General features: G+C 44.9%; 2 protein-coding genes across 7 annotated transcripts in view; both read right to left on the bottom strand.

Moving 5' to 3' along the window:
* Positions 1 to 13,945, bottom strand: part of CYLD (CYLD lysine 63 deubiquitinase) — a 69,352-nt gene extending 55,407 nt beyond the window's left edge. The window contains exons 1-5 of one of the 5 annotated variants that reach the window (XM_086689449.1): positions 13,881 to 13,945; positions 13,150 to 13,230; positions 6,977 to 7,628; positions 5,455 to 5,757; positions 4,159 to 4,264 (exon numbers count right to left, since the gene is read on the bottom strand). In XM_086689449.1, the coding sequence (XP_086545575.1) occupies positions 4,159 to 4,264; positions 5,455 to 5,757; positions 6,977 to 7,480 (913 nt within the window). In that variant the 5' untranslated portion in view covers positions 7,481 to 7,628; positions 13,150 to 13,230; positions 13,881 to 13,945. Of the gene's footprint in view, positions 1 to 4,158; positions 4,265 to 5,454; positions 5,758 to 6,976; positions 7,629 to 13,149; positions 13,231 to 13,482; positions 13,504 to 13,788 lie in introns of those variants that run through there. The other 4 variants (XM_086689452.1, XM_086689451.1, XM_086689448.1 and 1 more) reach the window with 4 other exon arrangements.
* A 7,713-nt stretch (positions 13,946 to 21,658) lies between these two features.
* The window catches only part of NOD2 (nucleotide binding oligomerization domain containing 2), a 36,250-nt gene continuing 31,129 nt past the window's right edge, over positions 21,659 to 26,779 (bottom strand). For both annotated transcript variants that reach the window (XM_086689455.1, XM_086689453.1), the window contains exons 11-12: positions 24,657 to 24,740; positions 21,659 to 22,985 (exon numbers count right to left, since the gene is read on the bottom strand). In XM_086689455.1, coding sequence (XP_086545581.1) covers positions 22,913 to 22,985; positions 24,657 to 24,740 — 157 coding nt within the window. In that variant the 3' untranslated portion in view covers positions 21,659 to 22,912. The remainder of the gene's footprint in view (positions 22,986 to 24,656; positions 24,741 to 26,779) is intronic.

Below are 26,779 nucleotides of genomic sequence, written 5' to 3' on the forward strand. Positions count from 1 at the left end.
AATTGTTAGAAAACATGTTTTACTTTACAATGTATCAGAATGCAAGCAAGAAATGGAGAAATGTATAAAATTTTACTAAAAAGAGATTAAATGAAAGGTAATGCAATGTTCATGTATTAGAAATTTCAGTATAATAAAAACGTCTCCTCAAATTACTCTACAGGTTGACTACAGTTCCAACCAAAATCCCAACGGAACTCTCCTGTAATGTCGGAGAAGCCGACTGTTAAATTTACAACGAAGAGGCAAAGGCCAACAACAGCCAAGAACAAACGGGGAAGTGTACTCTCCAGCTATAAAGCTTCTTGTAAAGCTATGATAATGAAGGCCTAGAGGTGTCAGTGTAAGGAAAGAGTAGAGCCCAGGAAGAGGTCCATATATACCCGTGTTGAAACTTGATTTACACGCAGCAAGCACGGTAGATCAAATTGGGTATGTGTCCCTCATCTCCTACACAAAATTAAATCTAGGTGGGTTGTAGACTTAAACGTGTCTATTAACCTTTTTGAAGACAATGTGGAACGGCAGGAAAATTCAGAAGAGCAATGAGGCAAGACTAGTGCTCCTATTAAAACATACTATAAAGAATCGTTAAAAACAGTGTGGTACTGAAGCATGAGCAGGCAGAAGGGAAAGTCCAGGAATATGCCAAAGTACATATGGGAATTGAGTATGGTAAAAGTGGCATCTCAAAGGAGCAGGAAAAAGGTGAACCTTTCATCAAAGATGTCGGGACAACTGGGCAGCTATCTGGGGAGGGGGACCTAAACTAGATCCGTATATCACATTATATATCACATAAAATAAAAATGGATCAAAGATATATAGACAATAAAACCACAAGAGCAACGTAAGAGAACATGGGGAAATGCCTATACAACCTTGGAGTAACTCATAATTCAACTACATAAAAATTTTAAAATTCTGCACGGCTAAAAACACCTAAAGCAAAGTCAAAAGACATGACACTAAGTGAGACAAGCCATTTACAAAGGACCAAATACTAGAAGATTCCACTTGTATGAAGTATCTAGAATAGGCAAATTCATAAAGACAGAAAGTAGAGAACAGAAGTTACCAGAGGCTGAGGGAAGGGAGGAAAGGGGAGTTGTTTCATGATGCATATAGAGTTTGCATCTCTGTTTGAGATGATGAAAAAAGTCTGGAAATAGACAGAGGTGATGGTTTCACATCACAGTAAATGTATGCAAGGTCACTGAATTGTACACTGACAAATGGTTAAAATGGTGAATATTGTTACATTTATCTTACCATAATTTTCAAAAATGAGGACAACCAGATAAAAAAGGACGAGTCACAAATGAGAGTTGGCAAGTGGGAAACATTTACACCCCAAATCACAAAACAGTTGGCTTTCCTAACACATAAAAAGGAAACTGGTAAGAAAAAAGGCCAATAATCCAATTAAAAAAAATAAACAAGGTATGAATATACAGGTCACAGAAAGAAATACACAAATTGCCCTTAATCATAGGAAAAGATGCTTAACCTCATTGAAAACCTCACTCAAAATGGAAATTAAAACTATACTGAAATAGATTTTTCACCTCTCAGACTGGGAGAAAATTCAACAACATACTCTCATGCAAAGTCCATAAAAAAAAGTCACCCTCATATTCTGCTGGTAACTGTTATATACACTGCTTAAGGCAATGTAGTAATATCTAGAACGATACAAGTTCATGGATCTTTTCACCAAACGACCCCACTTCTCGGAATTTATCCTATAGATTTGCTAGCGCATGTGGGATACTATTACTTTGTGATAGTAAAAAGTTAGAAACAATCCAAATATACGTTGGTAGGAATCTGGTTAAATAAATGCAGTGGAAAAGTATACCAACAGCTCCAAGATATAGATTTAAGAGAATAAGACAAGGTGCAGAATAGTATAAATTGTATGTTTTTTATTTAAAAAGGGAAGGGAGAATATGTGCTTATACTGTATAAAGAAGTTCTGGAAAGATATACAAGAAACTAATAAAAATAGTTAGCAGTGGAAGGCAAGGGATGGAATGAGGAGGTCCCGGAAGTGGAGGAGATAAGAATGGAAATGAGATGTTCTACTGCGCTTTTTTTGTTATTTTGATTTGAGATATGTAAATATTTTTCTTATTAGAAGTTATTTTAGTAACTTCATAAGGGTTTCCAATTCAAGGGTATATGCATTAGTCAAAACTCAAATGACACAACATGTATTTTGTTACGTGTCTGTCTTAACTCAAAAGGAAAAAAAAAAACCCTAAACTTCTCTCCAGTTAATTATATGTGTGCTGGTGTCTGCGACGTACTCTGAAATGCATACAGAAATAACATGGGTTAGTGAACAGATACAGGAATGGATACCTGAAAAAGCAAGCACAGTAAAAATGTTCCTTGTAGAGTCTAGGTAGGTGGTAGGTATAGGATTTACCCTAAAATTCAAGAAAAGCCGAGTTTGTCGAACTTTTACAAAGCAAAATCGAAACCAAGCCCTTATTTGAACGCCATACCTCCAATTAACGTACTCTTGCTATAAAGCTAAAAGCCAAAGTAGAAAGCATTTCGTAACTCAGCAAAACAAGGATTTATCACTTGCCAAGCCAACAAGGAACAGGAGAAGGGCAAACAGTGCAGGCTAGAAGGAATCCTAAGGATCATCTAGTAATAGCCCCTTCATTTTTACAAAAAAAAAAAAAAAAAAAGTTACTGAGGACCTGAAATGACCTGTGGGAAACTCCAAAGTGTTCTGCATCAAAATGAGGAAGAAAGGAAAAAAAATACCGGGAGCGGAAAAATCATCTTGTTCGGTTATGATCCTTGCTTTAGTGAAATTCAGCTTTTATAGAATTAGAGACAAAACCCATTTCCATGGAAACAATATTCCCAAGTATCCATCTGAGGCTGAGAAGGATGCTTTTCTGTGCAAGTCTTCACATCCAAAGTGTATACACAAAGGGTGAGGAGGGACCGAAAAGAGCAGAGCCTTTCAATCAGACAGGTCTGGATTTGAATTCTGGCTCTACCACCTACTTGATCCTAGCCAACCTCAGCACTAGCTAAGCCCCAGTTTTTATCGGCAAAACAGGCAATAATTAAGACCTGAAAATTGGGGGGACGCCTGGGTGACTCAGTCGGTGAAGCCTCCAACTTCGGCTCAGGGCATGATCTCGCGGTTCGTGAGTTCAAGCTCCGTATCGGGCTCTGTGCTGACAGCTCGGAGCCTGGAGCCTGCTTCGGATTCTGTGTCTCCCTCTCTCTCTGTCTCTCTCTCTCTCTCTCAAAAATAAATAATATTTTTTTAAGTTAAAAAAAAGAAGACCTTATAAATTTGTCAAGAATGTGAAGAAGTATAAGTCATCTAATTCATGGATGCATACATTGGTGGCTACTGAATGTAGGCTTTCTGACATTTATTCATGGCTGCATAATGATCAATTAAAAGCACCACCTATGAATGCCTCTGTCAGTTTCATGATTAACATACTATCAGCCAACTAGCCTGTAACTGGAACTCTGCTAAGGTGGGGGGCGGGGGGAGATGCTGTTGATTTTTGCCATCAATGGGAATTTATCAATTAGTTGACAGCGGCCATTAGGTGCTACTTGTTTACAGGAAATAAAAGGCGGCTTCATGTTTTTTTGTTTTGTTTTGTTTTGTTTTCTTAAGGTGTAAAGTTGGGTGATCTGACTCGAGAGTCATGAATCCTGATCAATTACAGCAGCTCAAAACTGGAAGAAATCTCAAAGGGCACGCAGGAAGAATCCTCTCCACAGTATATTATGTCACATGACGTGACCAACTTCTGCTTACAGGCTTCTAGTTTAAACCAGGCTCTTACTCAAACAGGTAGCAGGTGATTTATTTTCTAACTCTTCCAATGATCAGAAAGGGCTTTTTCCCCCACTTAGAATCAACAGGTAATGAAAAGTTAACGATAATGTATAAATGCCACCCCACGCTCATATGCTTTTGGAAATAAAAAGTCTGTAAGTATTATTCTCATTGGGAGATAAGATAGGATATTCTATTTGATAACAATTCCATAGGACAAGAAGTCACGTTCCAAAAATGCATCTTGAAGCTTGTATTTACATAATAAAACACATCTTAGGAACCCTGCCTTATTAATACATAAAAACACAAAGAAAACATACCTGGGATGATATCATTGATATGCAAGAGAATTGTACTTTCAACACTTGCAAAACTACAAAGTTGCACCCCATCAAATCTTCCATCCCAGTTGCCAATAGGATTATCCTAGAAATTAAGCAATACAGTTTTAAAACCTGTCTCAATAAAACATGAATACAAAAATCTGTATTTTCCAGAAAAGGATCTTCCACAAGATTTTACGCTGGCAAACTTTAACTATTTTTCCTAAAAGAAAAAAAGAACATATCAGAAACAACTGCCACACTAATAAAGCTTTTGGTGTGTTTTTGCTTATTTGTTTTTTGGTTTTGTGTTGGTAAAAATGAGATCCAAGAATAATCAAGGTACAGTAAGCCCATAGACAAGCAAGGAATTGAAAGGATTCCTCCTACTTTACTGGACAACAAATGCTAGTCTACCTAACACCCATCTGCGTAGGAAGATTCATTAATAATACATTGTTTCACCCAGAAATCGGCCCCTAATTAAGCTTACCTTGTTCTAATTACTTTTACATTCCCTGAGCACTTAAATATTCTATTTGAACCCCTGTGTGCATTTCTGTACACAGAAGATCTATTTTTTATTGTTCTTTTGACATCTTATGGATATGTAAGAGTTCCCTCCAAAATAGACTTCTATATTTAATTATTTTATATTCCAACATAGCACCAAGGAGTATAGTGCTGTTCATGGAGTCAGATTAAGAGACAAGCCAGTCAGACAACTGCCCTGAGCACCAATGTGTACGACATGTTGCCGTTGGAAATAGATGAGGAATACTGTGTTTGCCAGAACTTTCCTTTCCAGGAGCACACTAGAGGGGTTTGGAATGCACACTCGCACAGGCCAACTAAAGGACAGAGAGAGGTGGGGAAAAGCCAGTGGGGCAAAACTCTAGGCAGCCTGCCAAGAGGATCCTCAGACCGCCATCCATATTAGCAAAATATTATAAAGAGAATGGGGGGCGGGGGGAATCTTTTCAAGATAAAGAAAAACAAGATATCATGGAACATCTCTGGATGGGGCTTTTTTTTTTCCTGTTTATTGGTCAGCTATCATAGAGCAAATTTAAGGATTGAAACATTACTCCAGTTTATTCAAACTGGAAAAAGAGTAAATGTAACTCCATATCTAGACTCCTGTCCCACGTCAATGTTCCTCTACCAAAGATAAATTAGAAGATGTTTTTTACGTTACCCTTTTAAATATTCAAAGTGCTCAATTTGTACCTAAACTGGTCATGAAACTAATAGATACACCCACAAAGATAATCTATTCCAAAAGTTTCTTACCATGTCCACACCGACAAAATATCCTAAGCTTTCTTTCCCAGGCAAGACGTCGCAGAATATAACTGTGCCGGACTCTGTGGTTTCTCCGAGCTTCAAAGAAACTCTGGAGTTTATCTCCAGGGGCGGAAGTTCCATCTGCACGGTGTCCCCTGGACCTGCATAATCACTTTCCAATCCATTGTCATCATCTTCCAGGATTTCTAGCTTGTCCAACGCAACAAACACTCCACAGTCTTCATCACACTGGAAAAGCTGTTTCCCTTGATATATCCCGTCAGTAAAACCTTGGCCACGGCCTTCTTCCTAGTTTTCAGGTGGGGGGGGGGGGGGAAAATGACTGATAAGGTAGAGAAGAAATGAAGTAAGATGATCCATAAGAAACAAAGATCCACTCCGAGGATTTCAGAGAAATCACTGGGAAAATTCCGAATGACAGAGATAAGAAATATAATTATTAGCAGTTGCTGGTGAATTTCGAGTGTCTAAAAAAAAGGAAAAAAGAAGCTGTATCTGATGCTGAAATATAATTAATTAATTAATTAATTAATCAAAAGTCATAATTCCACTGTGAGAGAGCTGGGCTAGATTCTACATCTCAATACGAACAATAACTGTGTCATAAAAGGAAAAATTTACTTTAAAACCACGATAACGTTAGCTCCATTTACTGAGTACTTACTATGTGCCAGCCACCACACAGACTCTTGAATCGATGTATCACAAAAAAACGCTTCAAGCTGTGTGCTGGTTTCATTATTTTACAGATGAGGAAGCAGCTTTAAGAGAAGTAGCTTGGGTAAGTAACCTGGCAGCCCAACTAGTAAAGAGTATAGCTGGGATTCAGATCTCTTACTTGGTTTACAACTGGCTGCTTTAGAAACTTTTTGATCATGAAATTCTATATGCAAGAATGTAAAAAATGTAACTGACATTTAAGCTCTTGAGAACATTAACTTTGGAAATGAATCACGGAGTTGTTGGTTCTCCCTTCAGGAGAAAGAAGTTCCTGGGTCATTTTCACATATATTACCAGGGACAACTATAAGCCAATTTAAATTGCCGCACCTTATTTTTTGAAAATCTTATATCTAAGTTTCATGAACTTAATAGCACACCCTGAGAAAAACTGAAAGACCTACAGTTACTACGGTCACAAGATAATTCATAATTTTGTGAGGTGATTAATTCAATTATAATTGGCAGAGTTCACTTTTAGCACAATGTTAAAATTTCTAATATTGGAAACCCTTCAACAATTACATGATCTATGTGTATTTCCTACTACATTAGGTAGTTTTTAAAAAGTTTTCAATGCATCATCTTTACGTTATCTCAATTTATCATTAAAAAGTAAATCCTAAGAACTGTGAATATTAAAAACTATGGGAGATTTCTGGAAAAACTTCTGTTGTATTTAATTTAAAGGGGTAAAAAAAAAAAAAACAAACATGTGTGCATACAAATATACACAGAAAGAAACACACACACGCACAAGCTCACTAAAAAGGTTTATCAAACTTACCAGTAGTTCTACTCCAAAGAATATTCCCGATACTGTTCTCTCTGCTAATAAGGGTCCTCTGAAGCGCACAACTCCAGGAAATTTTTCTTCCCCGGATCTCAGCTGTACTTTCACAGGGCAGCCCACATCTATCTGGAGGCCTTTACTCAGTCTGTTCCTGTTTTTAAACAGGCTGAACCTCTCTTCACAATTGGTAATTGCCAAAAGCAACTCTGTGAATTTTTCATTTATTTCTACAACATCCTTTTCATCAACAAAGAGAACTGCGTGTGGTTGCTCTAGGATTTTTAATCCAATCTGATTTTTCTTGCCTTTTGCAGATGGAATCCTCGAGTGCCCCACAGAACGATCTTGGATATACTGTCCTATACTCCCCTTTGGTACTTTAAGGAGCTTTTGCGTTTGTTTGTCTGTAACACTGCATTCTTGAAGAAGCAAATAAAAAATCCGCTCTTCCCAGTAGGGTGAAGTAACTTTTTCTTGGCTCCATAAGCCTGAACTCATGGTGACATTAACTCCGAAATATTAACTCAAAAAAAAGGGAACTACTAAGTTTGTAGGAAAACCACAAAAGATAAATTCACTGGCAGTCCCAAAGCACGTTTTTAGCAATTTGGTGTCCATGCTGTAACAAGACAGCAAAGCAAAATGCCTGGAGGACAAGCAAAAAGAAACTTTACACTTTATTCTACATGAGCCAAAATCAAGGTTAAAGACTTAAGATCTCATTTGATTAGTAAAAGCACACACATAAATGAAATACTTCCAAAATTACCTAAAAAGGCTAAAACACATGCATCACTTGTACCTACTGTAACGTTGCATCTTTAATTAAGGAGATCCAATTGTAAAGTAGCTTCAAACACAATACAATAAATGTTTGTTTCCATGGCAATGCAATGTATAAAATCAAATTCTAGTAAAAGATAACATTCTATACAGATTTAAACATATATATGCATTTTTAAGCTTTAAAAAGTAGCGTTTTTAATAGATCAGGCCTAACCTAAATGAGTAAGTTGCTGCATTTCAGCAAAACAGACATCAAAGAGGCTATTATTTCTGTACACGTGGTTTAAGTGAAAAGTTACCCATCATAATTATTATGCTGAACATCTTTTATCAAAAAAAACATAAATCATATTCTGAAACTGTAACCACGATTCATTTATCTGTGCTCCCTATTTTGATAATGGATCATTTACTTGATCTCTGATTCAGTTTCATTCCTTTCATCATGTACATTTTGTCCTTAGGCAAATGTTAATCATATTAATCGGAGCCATCATTTAATTTCTCATAATCTCAAATATCAGATATTGTAAATCTGATAGTAAAGATGTTAAAAATCAATTTTGTAGCCATTAAAACTTGGACTACATAACAAAGAACGTAACTGTAGTACAGTAACAAACACCACAATTTTAACTATGTTATGCTGGAAAGAAAAACATAAAAAGACTATTTCCAGTTTCAAATCTTCACTGAAAATTTTTACAATACCAGTCTTGCACAATTAAAACAGCCTTCGCAACCCTACCTTAACTGGGGGTTAAACACTATGCGATTTCACTAAATCAAAGGCAGAATTCATTATTTTAATTAATTATGTTACTGAAAAAAAATAGTCCTTATGTATTCTCTGGGACACGAGTGTGGCTATTTGGTTTCTAAACACAGTTACTTATTCCCTCCTTCTTTGAGGTAGAGTTATCCACCATTCTGAGTAACAGCAACAGTTGATTGGACTATCATATTTATCTAGTTTCCTCTTGGAATTTAAAAATAAATACTCCTAAAAGTAAAGAACCAAATTTTCAGTTTAATAATTTAACTTAATGATTAAATAATCGGTCAAATCTATACAAAGAATGCATCATTAGATAATGAAGTGCTCTCTAATGGTGAGGTTTTTTAAAAGTCTGTCCCACTACAACCCACAACGAGACATGTAAATTACCCAAGACCAGATAAAGAGTTTGGCATCCCTTTAAACCAATACTCTTGAAATATCTGTGCAACATTTAGTAAAAAGCAGGGGTAGAGCTGGCTTAAAGTGGTTCTCTCTCTGTCTCTCTTTTTTTTTTTTTTTTTTATAATGTGTTTGTCTTAATTCCACTTGAGGGCACTGTCTACTTCGGCAGGAATAGAATCAATTTATATTTGCCACTTACATAAGACACCTGTGGAAACCCCTATCTTGGCACCATTATGAGCAAAAACCCCTCATGAAGGCTACTCAAACAGCAACCCAAATCCTTACTTTGGCTGCATTCCTTTAAGGTACCAAAATGAAGTATTTGTTGTTTCTGACTAAAATTCTTCTCAAAGATCAACAGGGAAATAGCCTTTTCTGAATCACTGAGTTATCAATATGAATATAAAGTTGTCACCTGACTCTCAAGATACAAAGATGTCTGTTACTTTGTTGAAAGGCTTTGTGAGTTCTTGGGTCTGCTTTCTATAGATTTACAGTCCTTGATTTTCCCTTGCAATCAGCCATTTTCTGTGGTTTCCTGCAATGTGTATTTGGCTCATTTTACGGCCTTGTTGCTTTCCAACTTACTGCTTCTAATCGGTTCTGAGAAGCCAGAGGATGAAATACGTTTGTGTGTTTAAAAAAAAAACAAACAACAGTCACTAAAAGAGGTATACATAAATTCTGAACAGCCTTTTAGGAGTAAAGCACAGAGGCTTTACTGCATTGACCTCGTTTGGGTTACTCCCGGAAGGAGGAGAGAGTCAAAGAGCAACGTCTAAAAAAGCGTGTTGTTTTGTTCTCCTTATAAATGTATTTAAATATTTCTGGCCAAAATTGCTTTTGAAAGTATGGTAATTCTATTTAGAAAAGGAATGACTTCTTAAAATTCCTAAAAATTACACCTTCAAATATTAAAATTAAGAACGTCCTTGAATCTTAATATTGTATACCCACATTCCTACCCTGTTGGCTCTCTAGATTAATATGTCATGTCATGATTTAAAATAAAACCCACCAGTGGGTCATGAAATATTACCAAGACAAAACTAAATTGCTATACGTAATGCATTAGGACACTATGTCTTAAATGAATTTGATTACAGAAGTGTTTTATGCAAGTCATTTAAGAGACAGTCCACAGTAAAATTTAATATAACTACTTTGGTTTATAAAAAGGTGGAAGGCAATTTAACAACAGTTATTAAGAACTGTATTTTACAGTGAGCACACAAGGAGAGCTTTTCTCTAACCTGAGTTAGCACAAGTGGCAGTGAGTTTAAACTCGATAAAAGCAGGGATCACGTTAGACAACTAGAACGGACAGAACAAAAGTTCATAAAATATTGAAAAAGCATTACCCAAAAATAAAAAGGCGGTGGCCTTTCCTCTTTTGGAAAGTACACATTAAGAAAGAATAGGTTTGCAACTACATTAAACACAGATTCTCTTCATTGCAACTGACAGAGAAAGGTGAATGGGGAACTTGATGACTCTACAACGATACAAGATAATAAATTTCATGATTGTTAATAGCTCCATACACTGGCACTGCAGCAGATATAGGTTAATAAAGAGACTTTCCTCCACCGTAGAAATGAATATTATGACAACATTCTTCTTTCCCTGGGACATGCACAATAGTTAAATTAAGTCTTAAGCACCCAAGCCGTAAAAACTAAAGACTGCAACGGGAAAGACATAAAAGACACCGTCGATGAGTTATCAACCAAGGTTTGCTGGTGTGTTGAGTATTTCTGTGCACTCAGCACAGTGTTAGATACTGAGAAATATGGCAGATTTAAGATATGATAACTGCCCTACTTTGTGTTCTCTTACTACCTTTCAGGTCTAATTGGTTTAAAATTGCCTCTAATCGTATACTTCACTGTGAGTGTAAATATATCACAAATGATTCATCTAAATGCCATCGTACTTATTTCAGGCTGGGAAATGGAGTGATTATGAATATCCTGATAATTACTCTAAGTGCTGAATGAAGATTACCAAAGAGGCGGAATGCAATGATGTATTTAACTCTAAACCATATCGAACAGAAGAAGGCCTTTCTTTTAACAACATTCCAGATGAGGGAATGGTTCAGGGTCACAAAGATTTGAAAATGTGTCTGGTTACCTGAGCTTGTTGAGGGTCTGGATTCTGAATAAATGAGAGTCTAATGGCACTAAAATAAAGTCACTAAATCAAGATGAGGGTTGAAAGACACAAATAACTACCAGTTTCCTATCAATGCAATGAAACGCTGGTCAAGAAATACATTTTATAGGAAAATATTAAAGGTCACAACATGTGGTACAAATGAACATAATCAGCTACATACAATTGACAACGGTTGTCTAGAAAACACAATGTCTTTTTAATTCCCAAGCTATCAGGTTATACCGTTCAAAGAACCTCACTGAAGAAAACAGAGACAGATCTAATTCAAGAACGTTTCACATCTTCTCAAATGTCCTGACTTGTTCCAGAAACCAAAGGAGACTGTGTAAATCCGAACAAAACTTAACAATACTAAAATACTGCCCCTAATTATGAATGGCAGAGACAGGAAGGTCAGCATGAATACCAAAGTAAGAAGACACACAGGACTTCTTCCAAAAGCTTCTAGATACCTAGAATAATCACCATTTTAAGAAAGGATATCTCTCACTAAAAGAACAAGTTTGTAAGTGTTATACTACTAAACGGCTGGAAAACAGAGATTCCATGAGCAGAAAAGAGAGTCAGTTTTATTTTTCTTCACATACTAACTTGTGACCCAAGCACACAAGGATTCAGTCTGTAAAGCAGGCAGGACTTACAAAGTTAAAAAATGGCCTGTCTCCTGCATCTGTATTTATATGAACAAGGAACCCTGCAGTCGCACTAGAGTTAAACCTGGCCACGACACTTCCAAACTGTGAATTCCCCAAGTCCTGTATCTTCGGATGTCTAGCTCCCGAGCCAGTGCCTGGCATGTCATGGGCATTCCGTAGATGTGAAATGAGCAGACGATTTGGTTAAGTCAGGTGCAAAAGCGAAAGCCAAAATTCCATTTCCTCATCTTCACTGTTTAAGTGATTAAAAGCCTCTTCCAGGTTAAAAGGGAAACAAACAAACAAAAAGTATACTTTACTACATCTCAGAATGAATGAAGTCATGGTCAGTTTTAACCCCCCTACATTGCTACAGGAGAGAAGAAACAAACAAGAAATCTTTCACAATTGCAAAAACAAGTTCTGAGGTTCATCTGAAATTGGTTTCCTAGATCGTCACACCATGTCTGATGCCTGTAAGTGCTGTGTAACCAATCAAAGTACCTTGACAAATTTAAGACCAGAGTGTGGAAATCAGGAACAAAATATTAATCGTTTGATGAAGAGGGTAATGACTCCTTTGTCTCTTCTTGTGTTAGAGTTACAGACTTCCATAAATCAGGCAAAATTACAGTTTAGGAATGCCACACCACAAGAAATCACTGCTGCTGCAGGCTCGTTGTGTGTAACAGTGCCTTGGTCTTACCGGCTCTTCGCAAAAGTTACCATCCAGAGGAAGGCTTCTTCAAGGGCAATACTGTAACATTTTGCAGCAGAACATTAGAGAATGTTCTGGGTGATATCAACATTCGCAGTACATGAACTTCCACAAGAACCCCAGCAAATCATTTTCTCCTAATACTGTTCTAGTTCAAATCCACCCACTACCCAGTGGGGAATTGGCAGGCTAAATCCTCAGGGCCATTCAGTCTACTTGGGGCGTGAGGGGGTGTGCAGAAAACCAGCACTTGAATGAACAACCTCCCTCAAGGCCTGGATTTTTCTCCAGCGAGCCAATGACTGCAAAAGGAACAATCTTATTAAGATCTCTATTAGCCCCAGTTCAAAAGCAAGGTAAGGAATGATCCTCAGCCCAGCCGAGGCTACAACTACACAGGGAGACTGGGGAGACGATGGGGGCAGGAATGTTGGGGGCTGAGATACACTGCAAGGCTTGGTGGCTGGAAGATGACAACCACCCTAAAACATGCAAATGCCACAGGGTGGAATAGAAAAGATGCCAAGTACATGAATAACCGGGCAGCTGACCCAGCTGAGAACCAAATCCAGGAACACGATCTTCTGTCAAGACTTCCCGATTTCCCCCCACAGATCGTCAATACGATCGTAAAGAAAAACAAAAAGAAGGAAAAGAATACCTTGTCTCGACAGAGTGCACCTTTCAACTAATGAACTCCAGGTTGTTGTACAAAACCATCCTCACCCTGGAAAGGGGGAAACTGAAAGAAAAAGCAGAACACGCCATTAACGAGGCCAGAACCCCGACTGCTGCTCTTCCTGGACAGGGGCCACCAACACCCCCGAACCGACGGAACGATACGCCCCCCTCGACTCCGAGAGGAGATAATACAGCCCAGGGCTCCCGAAGCCAACAGCGACCGTCGGGAGCCGACCAGCGGCCCATGCCTCGGTTTCCCCGTCTGTAAATGGGGGAGACCGCAGGCGGAGACGGTTTCCTGCGCGGCTCTCACCCCAAGTCCTCGCTCCCCCGGAGGTCCCGGCGGCGGCGACCAGGCTCCCACGGCTCGGGAGCCCTCTCAGGAAGCCGGGGGGAAGGGTGGGGGAAGCCCCGGGGGTGAGGAAGCCCGGGCTGACGTCAGCGGGCTCAACACCCCGCGGGCCTGGCCGGCTCCGGGCCAGGGCAACTAACGGGCCGGCGCCTAGGGCCCGACGACCGCGGCGGCGGCGGCTGGAGGCGTCCGGAGGCCGGGCAGGGACGCCCGAGGGGACCCAGGCGCCAGCCGCTCGCCGGCTCAACCGCCCGTTCTCTCACTCACCTCGGGCGGCGGGGCGTCGCCCCTTCCCCAGCTCGGCTAGCCCGCGTCCCGGTTCGGCCCCGGCGCCCCACACCCACCGCCTTAATATTTACCTCCGACGCGCGGCCCCGGCGCAGCCGAACCTGCTACCTGGGCCCGCCCCCACCTGCCCCGCCTCCGAGCCGCCCAGGGGGGTGAGAGCGAGCGGGGGCGAGGGGGCAACCGCCGCGCTAACCAATCACAGCCCGAGATGCGTTTCTGTGCACGCGCTGATTGGGCGGCCCTGTGACAGACCTTCCTCCAATGGCTGCCGGCCCGGAGTCGGCTGAAGGGACTTTCCGCTCCGTCAAGCTCGGTCGAGCCAAAGGGAAAGCGGAGGGGAGGGGCAGAGGAGCCGGGGACGGGGGGGACGGAGAGCTCTGGCTGATTGGGCAAAAGACTGGGTGCCGCGTTACCATTGGCTGACACCCGAGCCGGGGCGGGGCTCTTGTGCTGCTCCCTGCTCCACCTCCCAGGCCGGGGTCTTGGCTCGGGGCTTAGCTGTCAAAACTCCTGCAGGGAGTTTGGGGCCAGGGTGGAGAGCAGTCCAGACGCGAGGTGGGACTAGGATTTCAGGATCCCATGAAAAAGCAAAGCTTTAGAATCAGACCTAAGTTTGAATCCTTTGCTCTTTCAATTAGTAGCCGCGCGACTCGAGGATCTCACCACCATGCTAAGCCTCAATATCCTAATCTGTAAAATGGAGATCATCGTTATGACCTGTCCTACAGAAGCACCGTAGGTGAAGTTCCTGACACATAGCAGGAGCTCAGTCATGTTAAATTTCTTCTCCCTCAGATTGGGCCCGGGACTTCTGCCGTTTCTGAACCTCTGTTGCCACCTATCCCAGTTTGGAGGGACGTCTCCCTAGAGTGGTGAAGAAGGGATTTCCACACGCCGCCTCACTCAGCTCTGCACCCCTGGCCACCAGCCAGGACTTGGGGTGTAGTTAAGGATCTTTCAATTAGAAGGGAGGTTTCTGATTCCCCAAAGTGCTCAAAATATTTAAGGAAGTGCTTTTTATAATCAGTCCCAGAGCCTTGCAGCATACCATGCCTTGCTGCACTGGATACTCCTGTTAATTAATTCCTTCTCCTTTGACATTTTAAGTACCAATTATAGGAGAAGGTGATTAATACTAAGGAAAGGAGGGGGGGGTGGGGTTGTGTTTAATCATGAGAGGGAAAATTTCCCCAGTGGAAAGTGACACTTCTGAAGATCTGGGGAGTTTAAACCAGTAACTACATAAAAGAAGTCACATGAGTGGTTACTAACAGTACCGGTAAACAGGCCACCCATCTCCCTTGCCATAAGCACCCAGGACGAAATGGACATCTGTTGAAATCCTTAGTCCACTCCTGTCTCTCCTTAGTGCATCCTTAGCCTGTGGCCCAAGCCTCATGACCACACTGCAGTAAAAAGCACTAAAATGGAAATCAACAGGTCTGGCCCATAGTGTGGCCTTAGATGACACTGTTACCTCCCAGATCTAGATTCTCCAATAAAGTCGTGAGGACTCAGAGGTCACATTCTGGCTGTCCGGGCAAGAAATTCATCCCGAAGATTGTTCTTGTTTGATCTGTGCAGTGAGGAGGAAGCATGAGAAGAGGAAATGGAGTGAGAGAGAAAGAATCCTTTGAGACAGGGCACGTGGTCTCCCTTTCCCCATTTTACCACACTCCTTACCATTCCCCATTTTGCTCTCCTGGCACATTTCTCTCCTTTAACATTATCTACTGGCCCCTGAAGGTCAGCTTGCCACCACGGTGCCAGAACATCTTCAAGTCCTTTCTGATGATGGCATCATCAGATGGTGCTGCTGAGCCCTTTCCCTCGGTAGGGCTTTCTGCCCTACCCGCAGCTGTCAGAACCCTTGCTCAGTCCTCCCGTGACCCATTCCCTGAATCAGACAATGTCATAGCCTGACTTCATCCGAGAGATTGTCTTCCAAGCCAGGCCCGATACGCAGGGCTGATCTCAATTACCATCTCCTATCAATTGGTAATGACTGCCTAGAACACTGTGTCGAAAACAATTCTAAAGAGATGTCTGCCAGCGGATGAGATGGGGGAATAGTGTCATGATGCTATTATCTGCAGTCCCTGATAAGCCAGCCTCTCATTTTACAGACAGGAGATTAGGGTCCAGAGGGGGCAAATAACCCTTCCCAGGTCACCCAGGAGTTGAGCTGAGACCCTGATTCTCCTGATTTCAGGTCAGGGCTCTTCCCAGGTCTGTTTAGACAGATTCCCTGACTGAAACGGCCTGTCCTCTCTGCTGTCCAATCCTCCCTTTGTTTAAGGCCCAGCCAAAGTCCTCCCTCTTCCAAGGGTCTTTGCAGACGGCTCCGGGCCCTGCTTGATCTCCTCTATTCACCACCTCCGCCTGTTCCACTCAGCCTGGCCTGGATACACACGACTGCTGGTTGCGGTACTGAGCAGGTAGCAAGCAACATGTCAGCGTCCGAGAGAGATGTCACCCTTGCCATCCGGCGGGGAAGGGCAGACTTAAACTAGGTACGAGATCACTTACTTACTTACTGAGGTTGGAGAAAGCCCCGGAAGGAGAACCGTTCTGAGCACACATACAAGGTGGCCGGGCACTCAGGGAAGGCCCGTTTGAGGAAGTCACCTGTAAGATAAGGCAGTAAATATGGCTAGTGGATGAGGGTGAAGGGAGCCCTTCAGGCAACGGGAACAGGACCGTGCGTGACATGTGGAAGGAACCGAAAGAGACAGAGCACAGTAAATGTGGGCACGACAGAGCCGTTCAGGCAGGACCTTGTGAGCCAGGGCCAAGTTCTGGTCTTTAGCTTAAGAGCAGTGGGATCCCGCTGAAAGGTTTTAACAGAGTAGTTAATGATGATTCTAAACTGTCCCGCTTAGCTCTCTCATTGTACACAGAAGAAAACCAGCAAAAGGCCGGTGGATTAAATGGATCTCTCTCCCCCAGGGGCTGGAAACCTGGTCACCTGGTAGGGGCCTGTGCTTTAGAGTGACACCTACTAGTCGTGGTCGTTTCTCAGCCCCTACCCCGTGCTCCCCAAATGGCTATCACAGACCCCCCTCCTACTTCCCGCCTCACCAAATTCGGTATTTTATAGCCTCCTGCCTACTCAGCGTCTCCACCCTACACAGCCAAAGGTGAGCTCCTGACCCTCCTCCACTCCTACCGCAGTCCTCCCGTGCCCCCATCTCAGGAAATGGCAACTTGCGGTGGTTCACCCAGCCTCCCAAGCGTCCAGCCATTCCCCCACCACTCCTGTGAGTCGGGGGCGTTCAGAATAAGCTCTAAACCATGGGGCTAAGTGCCCCTACGGGCAAGGGTATTGTGTGGGCGCTTTCTCCATGATAGCCCAGCGTGGTGTTCCAATCAATGGATGAGTGGAGAGACGACCACACCGGGGATGTGCTTATCTCTTAGCGAGGGGACATTCCAGATGCCACTGGAACATTCTGTCTGAGGGCTTTTACCCTGGTCACCCAAAAGCTCTTTTTGATAAAATAAAAGGGATTACATTAATCATCTTTACCCTAATCCTGCTGAACTATAAGCCCATGCTCTCCTGTTTGAGCTATTTGCTGTTATCAATGACAAATGATTTCTGTGTGATTTGAAAAACACACCCACAGAGAGAGGGGGTCTCATGCTCTTCATTGGGGCCTTTGCGCTACATCTGGAATCCTATTTGGGGCAGTAAATACATTAGAAATGATCCCATGATGGGGCGCCTGGGTAGGTTCCGTCGGTGAAGCATCCAGCTTCAGCTCAGGTCATGATCTCGCCGTCCATGAGTTCAGGTCCCTCATCGGGCTCTGTGCTGACAGCTCGGAACCTGGAGCCTGTTTTGGATTCTGTGTCTCCCTCGCTCTCTGCCCCTCCCCCGCTCACGCTCTGTCTTTCTGTCTCTGAAAAATGAATAAACCTTAAAAAAATTGTTAGTTTTTTTTCAAGAAATGATCCCATGATGCAGGAAACCTTCCTCCCTTAGGGAGGAGACACTAATGGTGAGAGGAAAAAGGTGATTCGCTTTGATAATCTTCCGCAACTTCTATATTCTGCCTCCTTTAGGCACGTAGATTCTCCATTCATTTAACAAGTATTTGAACATCTGCTATGCGCTAGGTACCATTCTAGACTCCGTGGACTCTGCAGCGAGCACGGCTCTTGTTCTCATGGAGCTGGCATTCTAGAGAAAGGAAGAAACACACGTACATCAGGCGGTATGTGCTGAGAAGCCGATATTAAGCACGGCAGCGGAGAAGAGAGTGGTTGGGGACTGCTATTTTGGGTGGATTGTTCAGGAAGGACGCCCTTGATGAGCTGACACCTGAACAAAGACCTGCAACAAATGAGGAAGCCAGCCATGCCACTGCCTAGGGAAGAGTGTTCCTGGAGGAGGAAATAGGCATTTCCTCCTGGAAGCAGTTAGCATTGTCAAGGAACGGCCAAGAAGCGGTGTGGCTGGAGGGCAGCGAATGGGAGTATGAGTGGCAAAGGGGAGGCCAGTGAAAACACAGGGGTGGGCCGGGCCGGGAGGAGACCTTGACTTTCACTCTGCATTAGATTGAGAAGTTCTGGAGAATTTCGATCAGAGCACAGCTCACCTGACTTCCCTTTTAACAGGCTCACACCATGAGTCAAGGGCAGAAGCAGGGGGGCCGGCTATCCCCCTGGTGAGGTAATCCGGGCAAGGGTGGGCCCCTAAGGAGGCCCTTGTTTCCCAGAAGGCACAGGGGAGAGCGGGGGAGGGGGAGGAGGATGTGGAACAGAAGATGTCAAGAAAGAAATTGTTCCAAGTGAAAAAGGGAGACCAGGGATTTTCAGGGTGATTGATAAGGGAAGGGTGATACTTAGGAGATTGGGTTTGTGGACTATTCCAGAAGCAATGGTACATGAGATTAAATTTAGAGCAAAAAGGGGCGCCTGGGATGTTCAGTCAGTTAAACGTCTGACTCTTGATCTCATGGTTTGTGAGTTCGAGCCTGCCATCAAGCTCTGCACTGACAGCATGGAACCTGCTTGGGATTCTCTCTCTCTCTCTCTCTCTCAAATTAAATAAGCTTAAAAAAATATTTAAAAAAAATTTAGAGCAAGAAAAAGGAATCTTGGGGACTCCAAAAATCTTGGATTGTCAGCCTGTACAGCTGCAGTCTCTCCCGATGTCATTCTCCGAGGGGAATGGCTCAGGATGGTCCCGATGTCGTTCGTGACCTTGCTCTTCACCTGAAACCTGCCCCCCCAGGGCCCGAGCCTGTGTTCCCTGGCGTGTGGGCCTTGCCAGAGTGTGCACCCCCCACTGCCGTGTGCGTCACCCCTGGGCTGCACCGGTCTCCTGGGTGGGATGGAAGCGTGAAGGTGTGTTGGCACAATAATGAAATGATGCTGTATGTAGTCTCAACTCAGCCTGCTTAGAATGTGATTCCACCTCCCACACTTCTGTGAGGTGTATTCATTCCAGTATCTGGTTTGGGTGCAATCGTGGGGCGGCGGCCGGGGGTGGGAGGGGGGGCGGCGGCGGCGGGAGGGTGGGGGTGGGGGGAACACTCAGATTGACATTTTTTTTCCCTTCTAGGATGATGCTGAATATAATTAAAGAATACAGCTCTTTAAAAAAAATTCTCTTGCTCTGGTACCCCCTTTTTTTTTCTTTCTGCATATAAGAATTAGGTATTCTTGGCCACAAATCTAGGATCTTGTCTGCTCCTATTCTAGAAGCGACTTCTGAAATCTGCAAAGTGATTTCTGGAAGTCTGAGGACTTGTTCGCAAGTTACCTGCCCCGGCTTAGAATGTTTTTGGTGGATCTGCTAGACTTTGGAAATTTAGACTCACGGCATAACTTGACGTCTCCCCTTGACTTCACTTAGGTGTCCCAAACGTGACAGTCCAAAACAAGGTCCCTCCTGCTTCCAAACTTGTTTCCCACCTGTCTTCCCACCTGAGCTCCAGGATGGTGTGTCCCAGCCAAAATTCGAGGAGCCAGCCTTGAGTCTTCCTTCCCCCTCTTCTCTCATCCATTCCATTTTAAACCTTCGGGAATCGACTCCTAGAATGTTTCTGGAAAACTCTCCTCTGGCTTGCTATTATTCCAAGATCAAACCCAAACCCTTGACCACAGTCCACTAGGTCCTTCGTGACCTGACCCTACCTACCTCCATAAACCCACGTGGTGATGCTCTCCTCTTAGCTTGCCCTCAACATACCATATTTGTTTTCTGTGGCTGCTGTGACAAATCACCACAGTCTTCGTAGCTTAAAACGACACCAATTAATTCTCCTACGGTTCTGGAGGCCAGGAGGCCAGATTCCAAAATGGGCTACAACCAAAGCGGGAGCAGACCTGTGCTCCTTCCAGAGGTTCTCGGGGAAAATCTGTGCCCTGGCTTTTTCCAGCTTCCAGAGCCACACGCCTGGACCCATGGGGCCCTTTCCTCCACCTCCAAAGCCAGGAATCTAGCATCTTACTTCAGTGGTCACACCTTCTTCTGTGTCTAGCCTCCCTCAGCCTCGCTCCTACAAAGACACTCATGGTTGCGATTAGGGCCTAGCTAGCTAATCTAGGACAATCTCCCCAACCCAAGATCCTCATCATAATCACTTAAATTCAGTCCCTTTTGCCACATAAGGCAATATTCACAGGCTCAAGGAATTAGGAGCTAAGTATTTGGGGCCATTATTCAGCCCACTACGCGTACCAAGCCCTTTCCCATGACAGCGTCTTCAGATAACTTGTTCTCTATGAATAAGCCCCCTCTCATTCATGAGGTCCCAGCTTCTCCGTCTCTGACCAATCTGAAGGACCCCCCCATCCTGAACCTTTACTTCCTTCCTAGCGCTTAATACAGTGGGCTCTATTTTTATATAACTTCCGGTTCACTAGTTTTCTGCCCACCTCTCCTGCCCCCTCAACCCAACTGCCCTGACGACAAGGATCGTGTGTGTTTTGTTCATCCACCGATTGTCCTAACGTATCTGGCTGGTAAATAATCGCCGAATGGGCTTAAGGAAAATGAAATTTTCCGATTTTTCCAATCCAAGACGCCGCCACACAAATGCAATGCCATGTGTACGCCTCAGAGAAAGCAGGCCCATCGGTGTCCACTCCCCTCCTGATCTTCTGTATCAGAACAGTGGTCTGGACAGAACCTAACGCCACCAACGGAGAGCCCACGAGCACACTCACAGACAGGAGCCCACGGAGAGGCCACAGCATTTAGCGAGCCAGGCCCACACAAAACATTTCAAGGAGGCGGATGTCACTTCAGTGAGGAAGCACCTGAGCCCTTGTTCATTAAATGCCGCTGAGGAGGATTTCAACAAGGAGGCTGCTTGCTGAGGAGAGCTGTTCCCGAACCTTCTCCATCCTTTTCCTGTAAAGACTCCTGGAGCCACTGGGAGAGAATCAAGGGAGGCCCAGGGGCCTCCTCACATTTGCCTTTCAGCCACAAGGGGCACCAGGAGGCGCCAACACAGCTTAAAACTTCACACTGGGTGGGGCGCCTGGGTGGTTCAGTGGGTTAAGCGTCTGACTTCAGCTCAGGTCATGATCTCGCGGTTTGTGAGTTTGAGCCCCACGTTAGGCTCTGTGCTGACAGCTCAGAGCCTGGGGCCTGCTTCGGACTCTGGGTCTCCCTCTGCCCCTCCCCTGCTTGTGCTCTGTCTCTCTCTCTCTGTTTCTCAAAAATGAATAAATGTAAAAAAAAATAAAAATAAATTAAAAAAAAAAAAACTTCACACTGGGTTAGACCCTTGTAAACCAAAGCCCAAAGGGCTTTGATTGCAAGCCTATTTCTATGAATTGCTTCTGCCCTAAACAATAAATTATCTAGTCAAAACATCATTTTTGCCCCTCCAAGTAGAAAATTGTGCTTTAATATTTGACAACATTCACGAATATCTTTTAAACATTTTGGTCACCATCTGTTGAGACCCCCACAGCTTTGAGGACTCAACAGTTCTCCTCCCCTGTGACTATTTACAGCATAAAGTTCATGGTCGTGTTTTTTACAAAAACAAACTTGAGAGAATCAAACCAAGTGGTTCATAAATAGTAACCAGTTTGCACAAAAAGTAATGTTTAAGTAATAACACTTGGACCGCACCTGACGGTTTACGGAGGCTTCAACAGTGCATCATTTTGAAAAATCCAGAAAAACATCTGCCTTATAAGGAAAAGTCTTTGATTTCGCTCCTGTAAACTTTTGATCCATAACTCTGTATCACGTAACACTGAGCCATTTCAGGGGTCTGCTGTCACAACTCACAGGCATCAACCAGAGACCTGGTGGGACTATTCAAAATTCTGATTCTAAAAAGCTGCATTTGGGTGGGGCGTTGTTTCCAAAGGCTTAACTGAAGAGTAATTGACTTCGCTGAAAAAAAAAAAAAAAAATTGTGCGTGTGATATTTGCCGTAGTGTCGTCTTATTTTTTGGAAAATCTAGCCCATCTTAGGGAACGAACGGCTGTCATGTTCCCCTTTCGATCATGTGTTAACTATCAGGAAGGAGAGCAGGTGAATTGCAGCCCTTCCCACCCTGGGCTTGGGGGGGGGGGGTGGGGAGGCTAGAAATTATCAAAGCTGAGAACACCTATATTCTGAAACTTTACCCTCAGAGGAAGTGCCACATGCAGGGATCCAGGATGGGGGGAGGGACCAGATGTGGGGAACTTCTGGATGGGCGACAACCCATGAGTTAAAACATGGCAGAAAGCTGCTCCCTGAATCCCCCTCCTCACTGTGAGGCAGGTGGGAAGGGGGGCTGCTCCTGTGGGTCCAGGTCTCTACAGCACCAGGCACGCAGTAACCTCCATGGGCCCCACTGACCCACGTCGGATCAGCCAGAGGCGGCAGGGAGCTGCCCCTCCTCTACGTTCCACAGATCGACTCTTGGGAAGAACGGGACGCAAAACAGGCTGCAGAAGAGTTACTCTAAAGGGCACGGTTGCTCCTTCTTCTGCCAGAACAAAGGTGACCTATTGTGCTCGTCCCGGGCAGGACTCGGCTCTGGGTGAATGGACTGCTGCCAGATGGAATCCAGCTTCTGGGATCCAAACCCACGGCCTGTTCACAAACAAACTGAGATGAACGTTGGCCTCCGGGCTTCAGAGCAAGAGTCTGGTGTCCCTCTGGCTGAGCCTCTCGGTCTCCTCCGGAGAGAAAGTGTTGCCTCGGAGCCTAAAGGGGATAAAGCAAAGAGAGGTCTGGGCGAACGCTGAGCCAGAGCGGTGCTTTTAACTGGAGGCTGCTCCTTTCCAAACCTGTGCCTGAACGGCCTGGCCCCAAGGCCCCGCTGCAGCCCTCCTGTGCTGGTGTTAGCCTCTGTCCACCAGGGCAGCTCATGAGTCACTGTGTGCGACAAAGCAAGCCTCCGTGACTCTGCAGAGAGAATCCACACCGGACCCAGCCAGCCCTGACTCCCCAAGGCAGGCGATTCTTTTTAAGGCAACAGCAGAATCTGTCAAGAATGCAATGAGCAAGCCCTGATACCCTCCCAAGTTCTGCCAACGGGCGGCAAATAACATCAGAACCCTTAAAATATCAACCTGATGCTGGCCTCCTCCTCCCGGACACAGAATGTGACATTTCCTCTGACCGTGTAAGGGTTTAAAACAAAAACTCACACTCTGCCAGGGGCCTGAGGATCTCACTGCCTGTAGGGATTACACAACCATACAGAAAGGAAAAGCGCTTTATCACAGGACAGATTCCTAGACATCTGTATTTTAAACCTCATCATTGGATATGTATTGGTGCTGCTGCCTTGGTATGATTTTTGAGGGCATAACCAGTCAGTCTGCGTATGTAAAGCAGGGGCCACAAGTTTGCAGGGGTGAGACAGGGGGCCTGGTCCAAAACAGCAGGCTTGGGGCGGGGGGTGGGGGGGGGGTGGTGCAGTCAGCCTGAGCCCATCTGCCCAGCTGACAGAGAGTGCGATCAGCCCTTCTCTACTCTGCTTACTTCCTGGCATTTTGTGTGGGGGCCCAGAGAGGGAAGCTTTTGGTAGAAAACTTGGAAATATAGATTTTCATGGGGGGATCCACTAGTTTTAAAAGATTGGCTTCAGGGCACCTGGATTGGCTTCAGGGCACCAACTCTTGAGTTTGGCTCAAGTTATGATCTCATGGTTCATGAGATCGAGACCTGCATGGGACTGTGCACTGACAGAGCAGAGCCTGCTTGGGATTCTTTCTCTCCCTCTTACTCTGCCCCTCCCCTGCTTGTGCAATAGATAGATAGATAGATAGATAGATAGATAGATAGATAGATAAAGATTGGCTTCTAGACCAGTGCCTGAAACACATATAGTGACATTCACTCATGACGTGTAAAGTCAGGGGAAGCTTTTGTACTTATTATATGAGTTATAAATATGTCCCTGGAAAGAAGGAGGATAAATCTCTGTAGTTGTGACTCGATGCTTTTTACAAAACATGAAGGAATGTGGCTTTTAACTATAAAGGTCTGGAAACACTAGGCAACAGTACCCACCCACCCCACCGCCAATGTAGCCTCCACCCAGAGGCTCTGATATAACATCCTCGACCTGGGAAGGCAGGTGTAAGGCCCCTGAGTTCTTGTGTCTATTTCATTCTTCATCCTCCTACACTATCACCTGTAACTAAGACCTTTCTGAATACCCGGGATTTAAAAATGAATGACTTGGTGCATGCTTGGAGACGTGAAAACATCTTTCCCAGAGAGAAATCAGATCTACTGTAGACAGAATGCCACTGAATGTCAGAGCCAGGAGGAAAAATTACCCAGTTCCCCTCCCTCTGGGCCCCATTTTACAGATTGGACAAGTGAGGCTCAGAGACATAACGAGGCCCACCGAGGGGGCCTTACCAGACTTCCAGGATGGTATCATTCCTTTCCAGGGCCTGCAGAAGGACTTCAGCTCCAAGGTAGGTGATGTGGTTGTTGGACAGCCTGGAGAGGAAGACAGAAAGGTGAGCTTCAAGAATGTTGGTTCTCCTCTCGGGCCTGTCCAATGAAAAGAGGCTTTGGGAGTTGGCCCCCTTGACACATCCCTCTCTTGTCTGCGATTCCCAATGAGCCTCAGTGCCTAAAGAGAAAGGCACCCCTCTCTCCTCTGTTCACCAGATGTGTTTATCTAAGGAAGCAGCTACTCCCTTCCGAAGGCGATACTGCATGGTGGTTAAGTATGTGCATTTTAGGGGCGCTTGGGTGGCTCAGTTGGTTAGGCGTCCGACTTCAACTCAGGCCACGATCTCACGGTTCGGGAGTTCAAGGCTCGCATGTGCTGACAGCTCAGAGCCTGGAGCCTGCTTTGGATTCTGTGCCTCCCTCTCTCTCTGCCCACCCCCCCCTTCTCTCTCAAGAATAAATAAGCATTAAAAAAATTTTTTTTTTAAGTATGTACATTTTACTTCCTGGGTTCCAATCCAGCTTACACCACTTCCTTTTTAATGTCGGGCAAATCAGTCCCAATTTCCTCATCTGTAAGGCAGACCTAAAAGAGCACCTGCCTCATGAAACATAAGAATGAAAAGAATGGCATATTCTGCGGGGCAGTTGGCACCATACCCAACTGATGGGAAATAATCAACGAACAGTAATATTTTCGTATGGCGGTGGGCAGGGGAGGGGCGTGGAATCGAGAAAATACAAGGTTGGGAACTGAGAGGGGAGAACTCACACCGTCAGGGACAGCAGGGAAAGAGCCACTGCCCCATGCTGCTCTTTTGCTCACAGCTTGGCCTTCGAGGCATCACCACCTGTCTGCCACCCCCACGGAGTAAGGAACATCCGGGAAGCTGACCCTAAGGCAGTGCCAGTGATAACAACGGCCAGTATCTGCTGGGCTCTTACCATGAGCCTGCTCAACACCTCCATCACGCCAGTAATGCTCATGACCCTGAGAGGGGGTCCGCCTAGTACCCCGTTTACACCCAAGGCTACAGAAGCCCAAAGCCAAGGAGAAACGGCGGGTAACGGTGGAACTGGGGTCCAAACCTAGGCTGTCAGGTGCCTGAGCCCACACACTGAACCAGCATTTGGCAGTCACTATGCCCAGAAAAAGAAGGATGCTAGCTTTTTTTAAAAAGATACATAAGAAGCTCGCTTTTTATGGGGAAACAGTGAGGGATGATGTAGATCGGTGGCACTTAACTGTAAGACTCGCCGAGGCAGCGTGGGACAAGCCCCTGAAGCCCCTGGGGTTGGCTGGGGTAAATGCATGACAACGAGGGGGGACAAACGTGCCACAGCCACACCTGGTTAATGCGAAACCAGGTACCGCGCAAAGCCTGGCCTCCCAGCTTAGACAACCCAGGCGTCACCGGGGCCTCCCAGCCCGGTTTCACCCAAGTGACGAGTGGAAGTGTTTCCCCCAAACATTTGGCAACTTGCTCGCCCCTGCAAAGCAACACAAACAAGTGTTGCCAGAGTGGATGGCGGGCTGGCAGCGAAGCACACACTCTCCCGGAGGCAGCCGTCTGCCTGCCTCTGAAGGCGAGCGTTTTCCACGGGCCACATTTGCCAGGGCGGATGCCACCCCGTCCTGTAGCACAAGGAGCCATCTGATGATGCCCGGACGTCCCTCTCCAGTGAGACCTCTGGCACCCCCTGGCAGCGCGGCACCAGCCTTGGAGAGCACCGGCACAAGGTCGTGATGATCGCGAGCTGGGCTCCTGCTCGCATCCATTCTCCCTGTCCACACAGAGTGGGAGCCTGCCCGCTGAGCCCGCCACCAGTGGTCCCCACCGCCTCCAGCCACCCACCACTGCCGCTGTCCGGCCCTCCAGGTCCTGGATGCTCCGCAGGACCTCCACCACTGCCTGCTCGCTTTCACCCGCCTTCTCCACTGCCATCAGCCTGATCCAGGCCCCCTCCATCCCCCACCTGGAAGACAGCAGGACCTTAATTCCCCCTGACCCGTCTTCCATCTGTTCCACACAGAGCAGCCGGCACGATCTTGTTATGATGTAAATCAGATGTTAGTGTCC

This window comes from Puma concolor, chromosome E2 (assembly GCF_028749965.1).
Source record: "Puma concolor isolate L17-30 chromosome E2, mPumCon1.1.hap2, whole genome shotgun sequence".
Taxonomy (NCBI): Eukaryota; Metazoa; Chordata; class Mammalia; order Carnivora; family Felidae; genus Puma; species Puma concolor.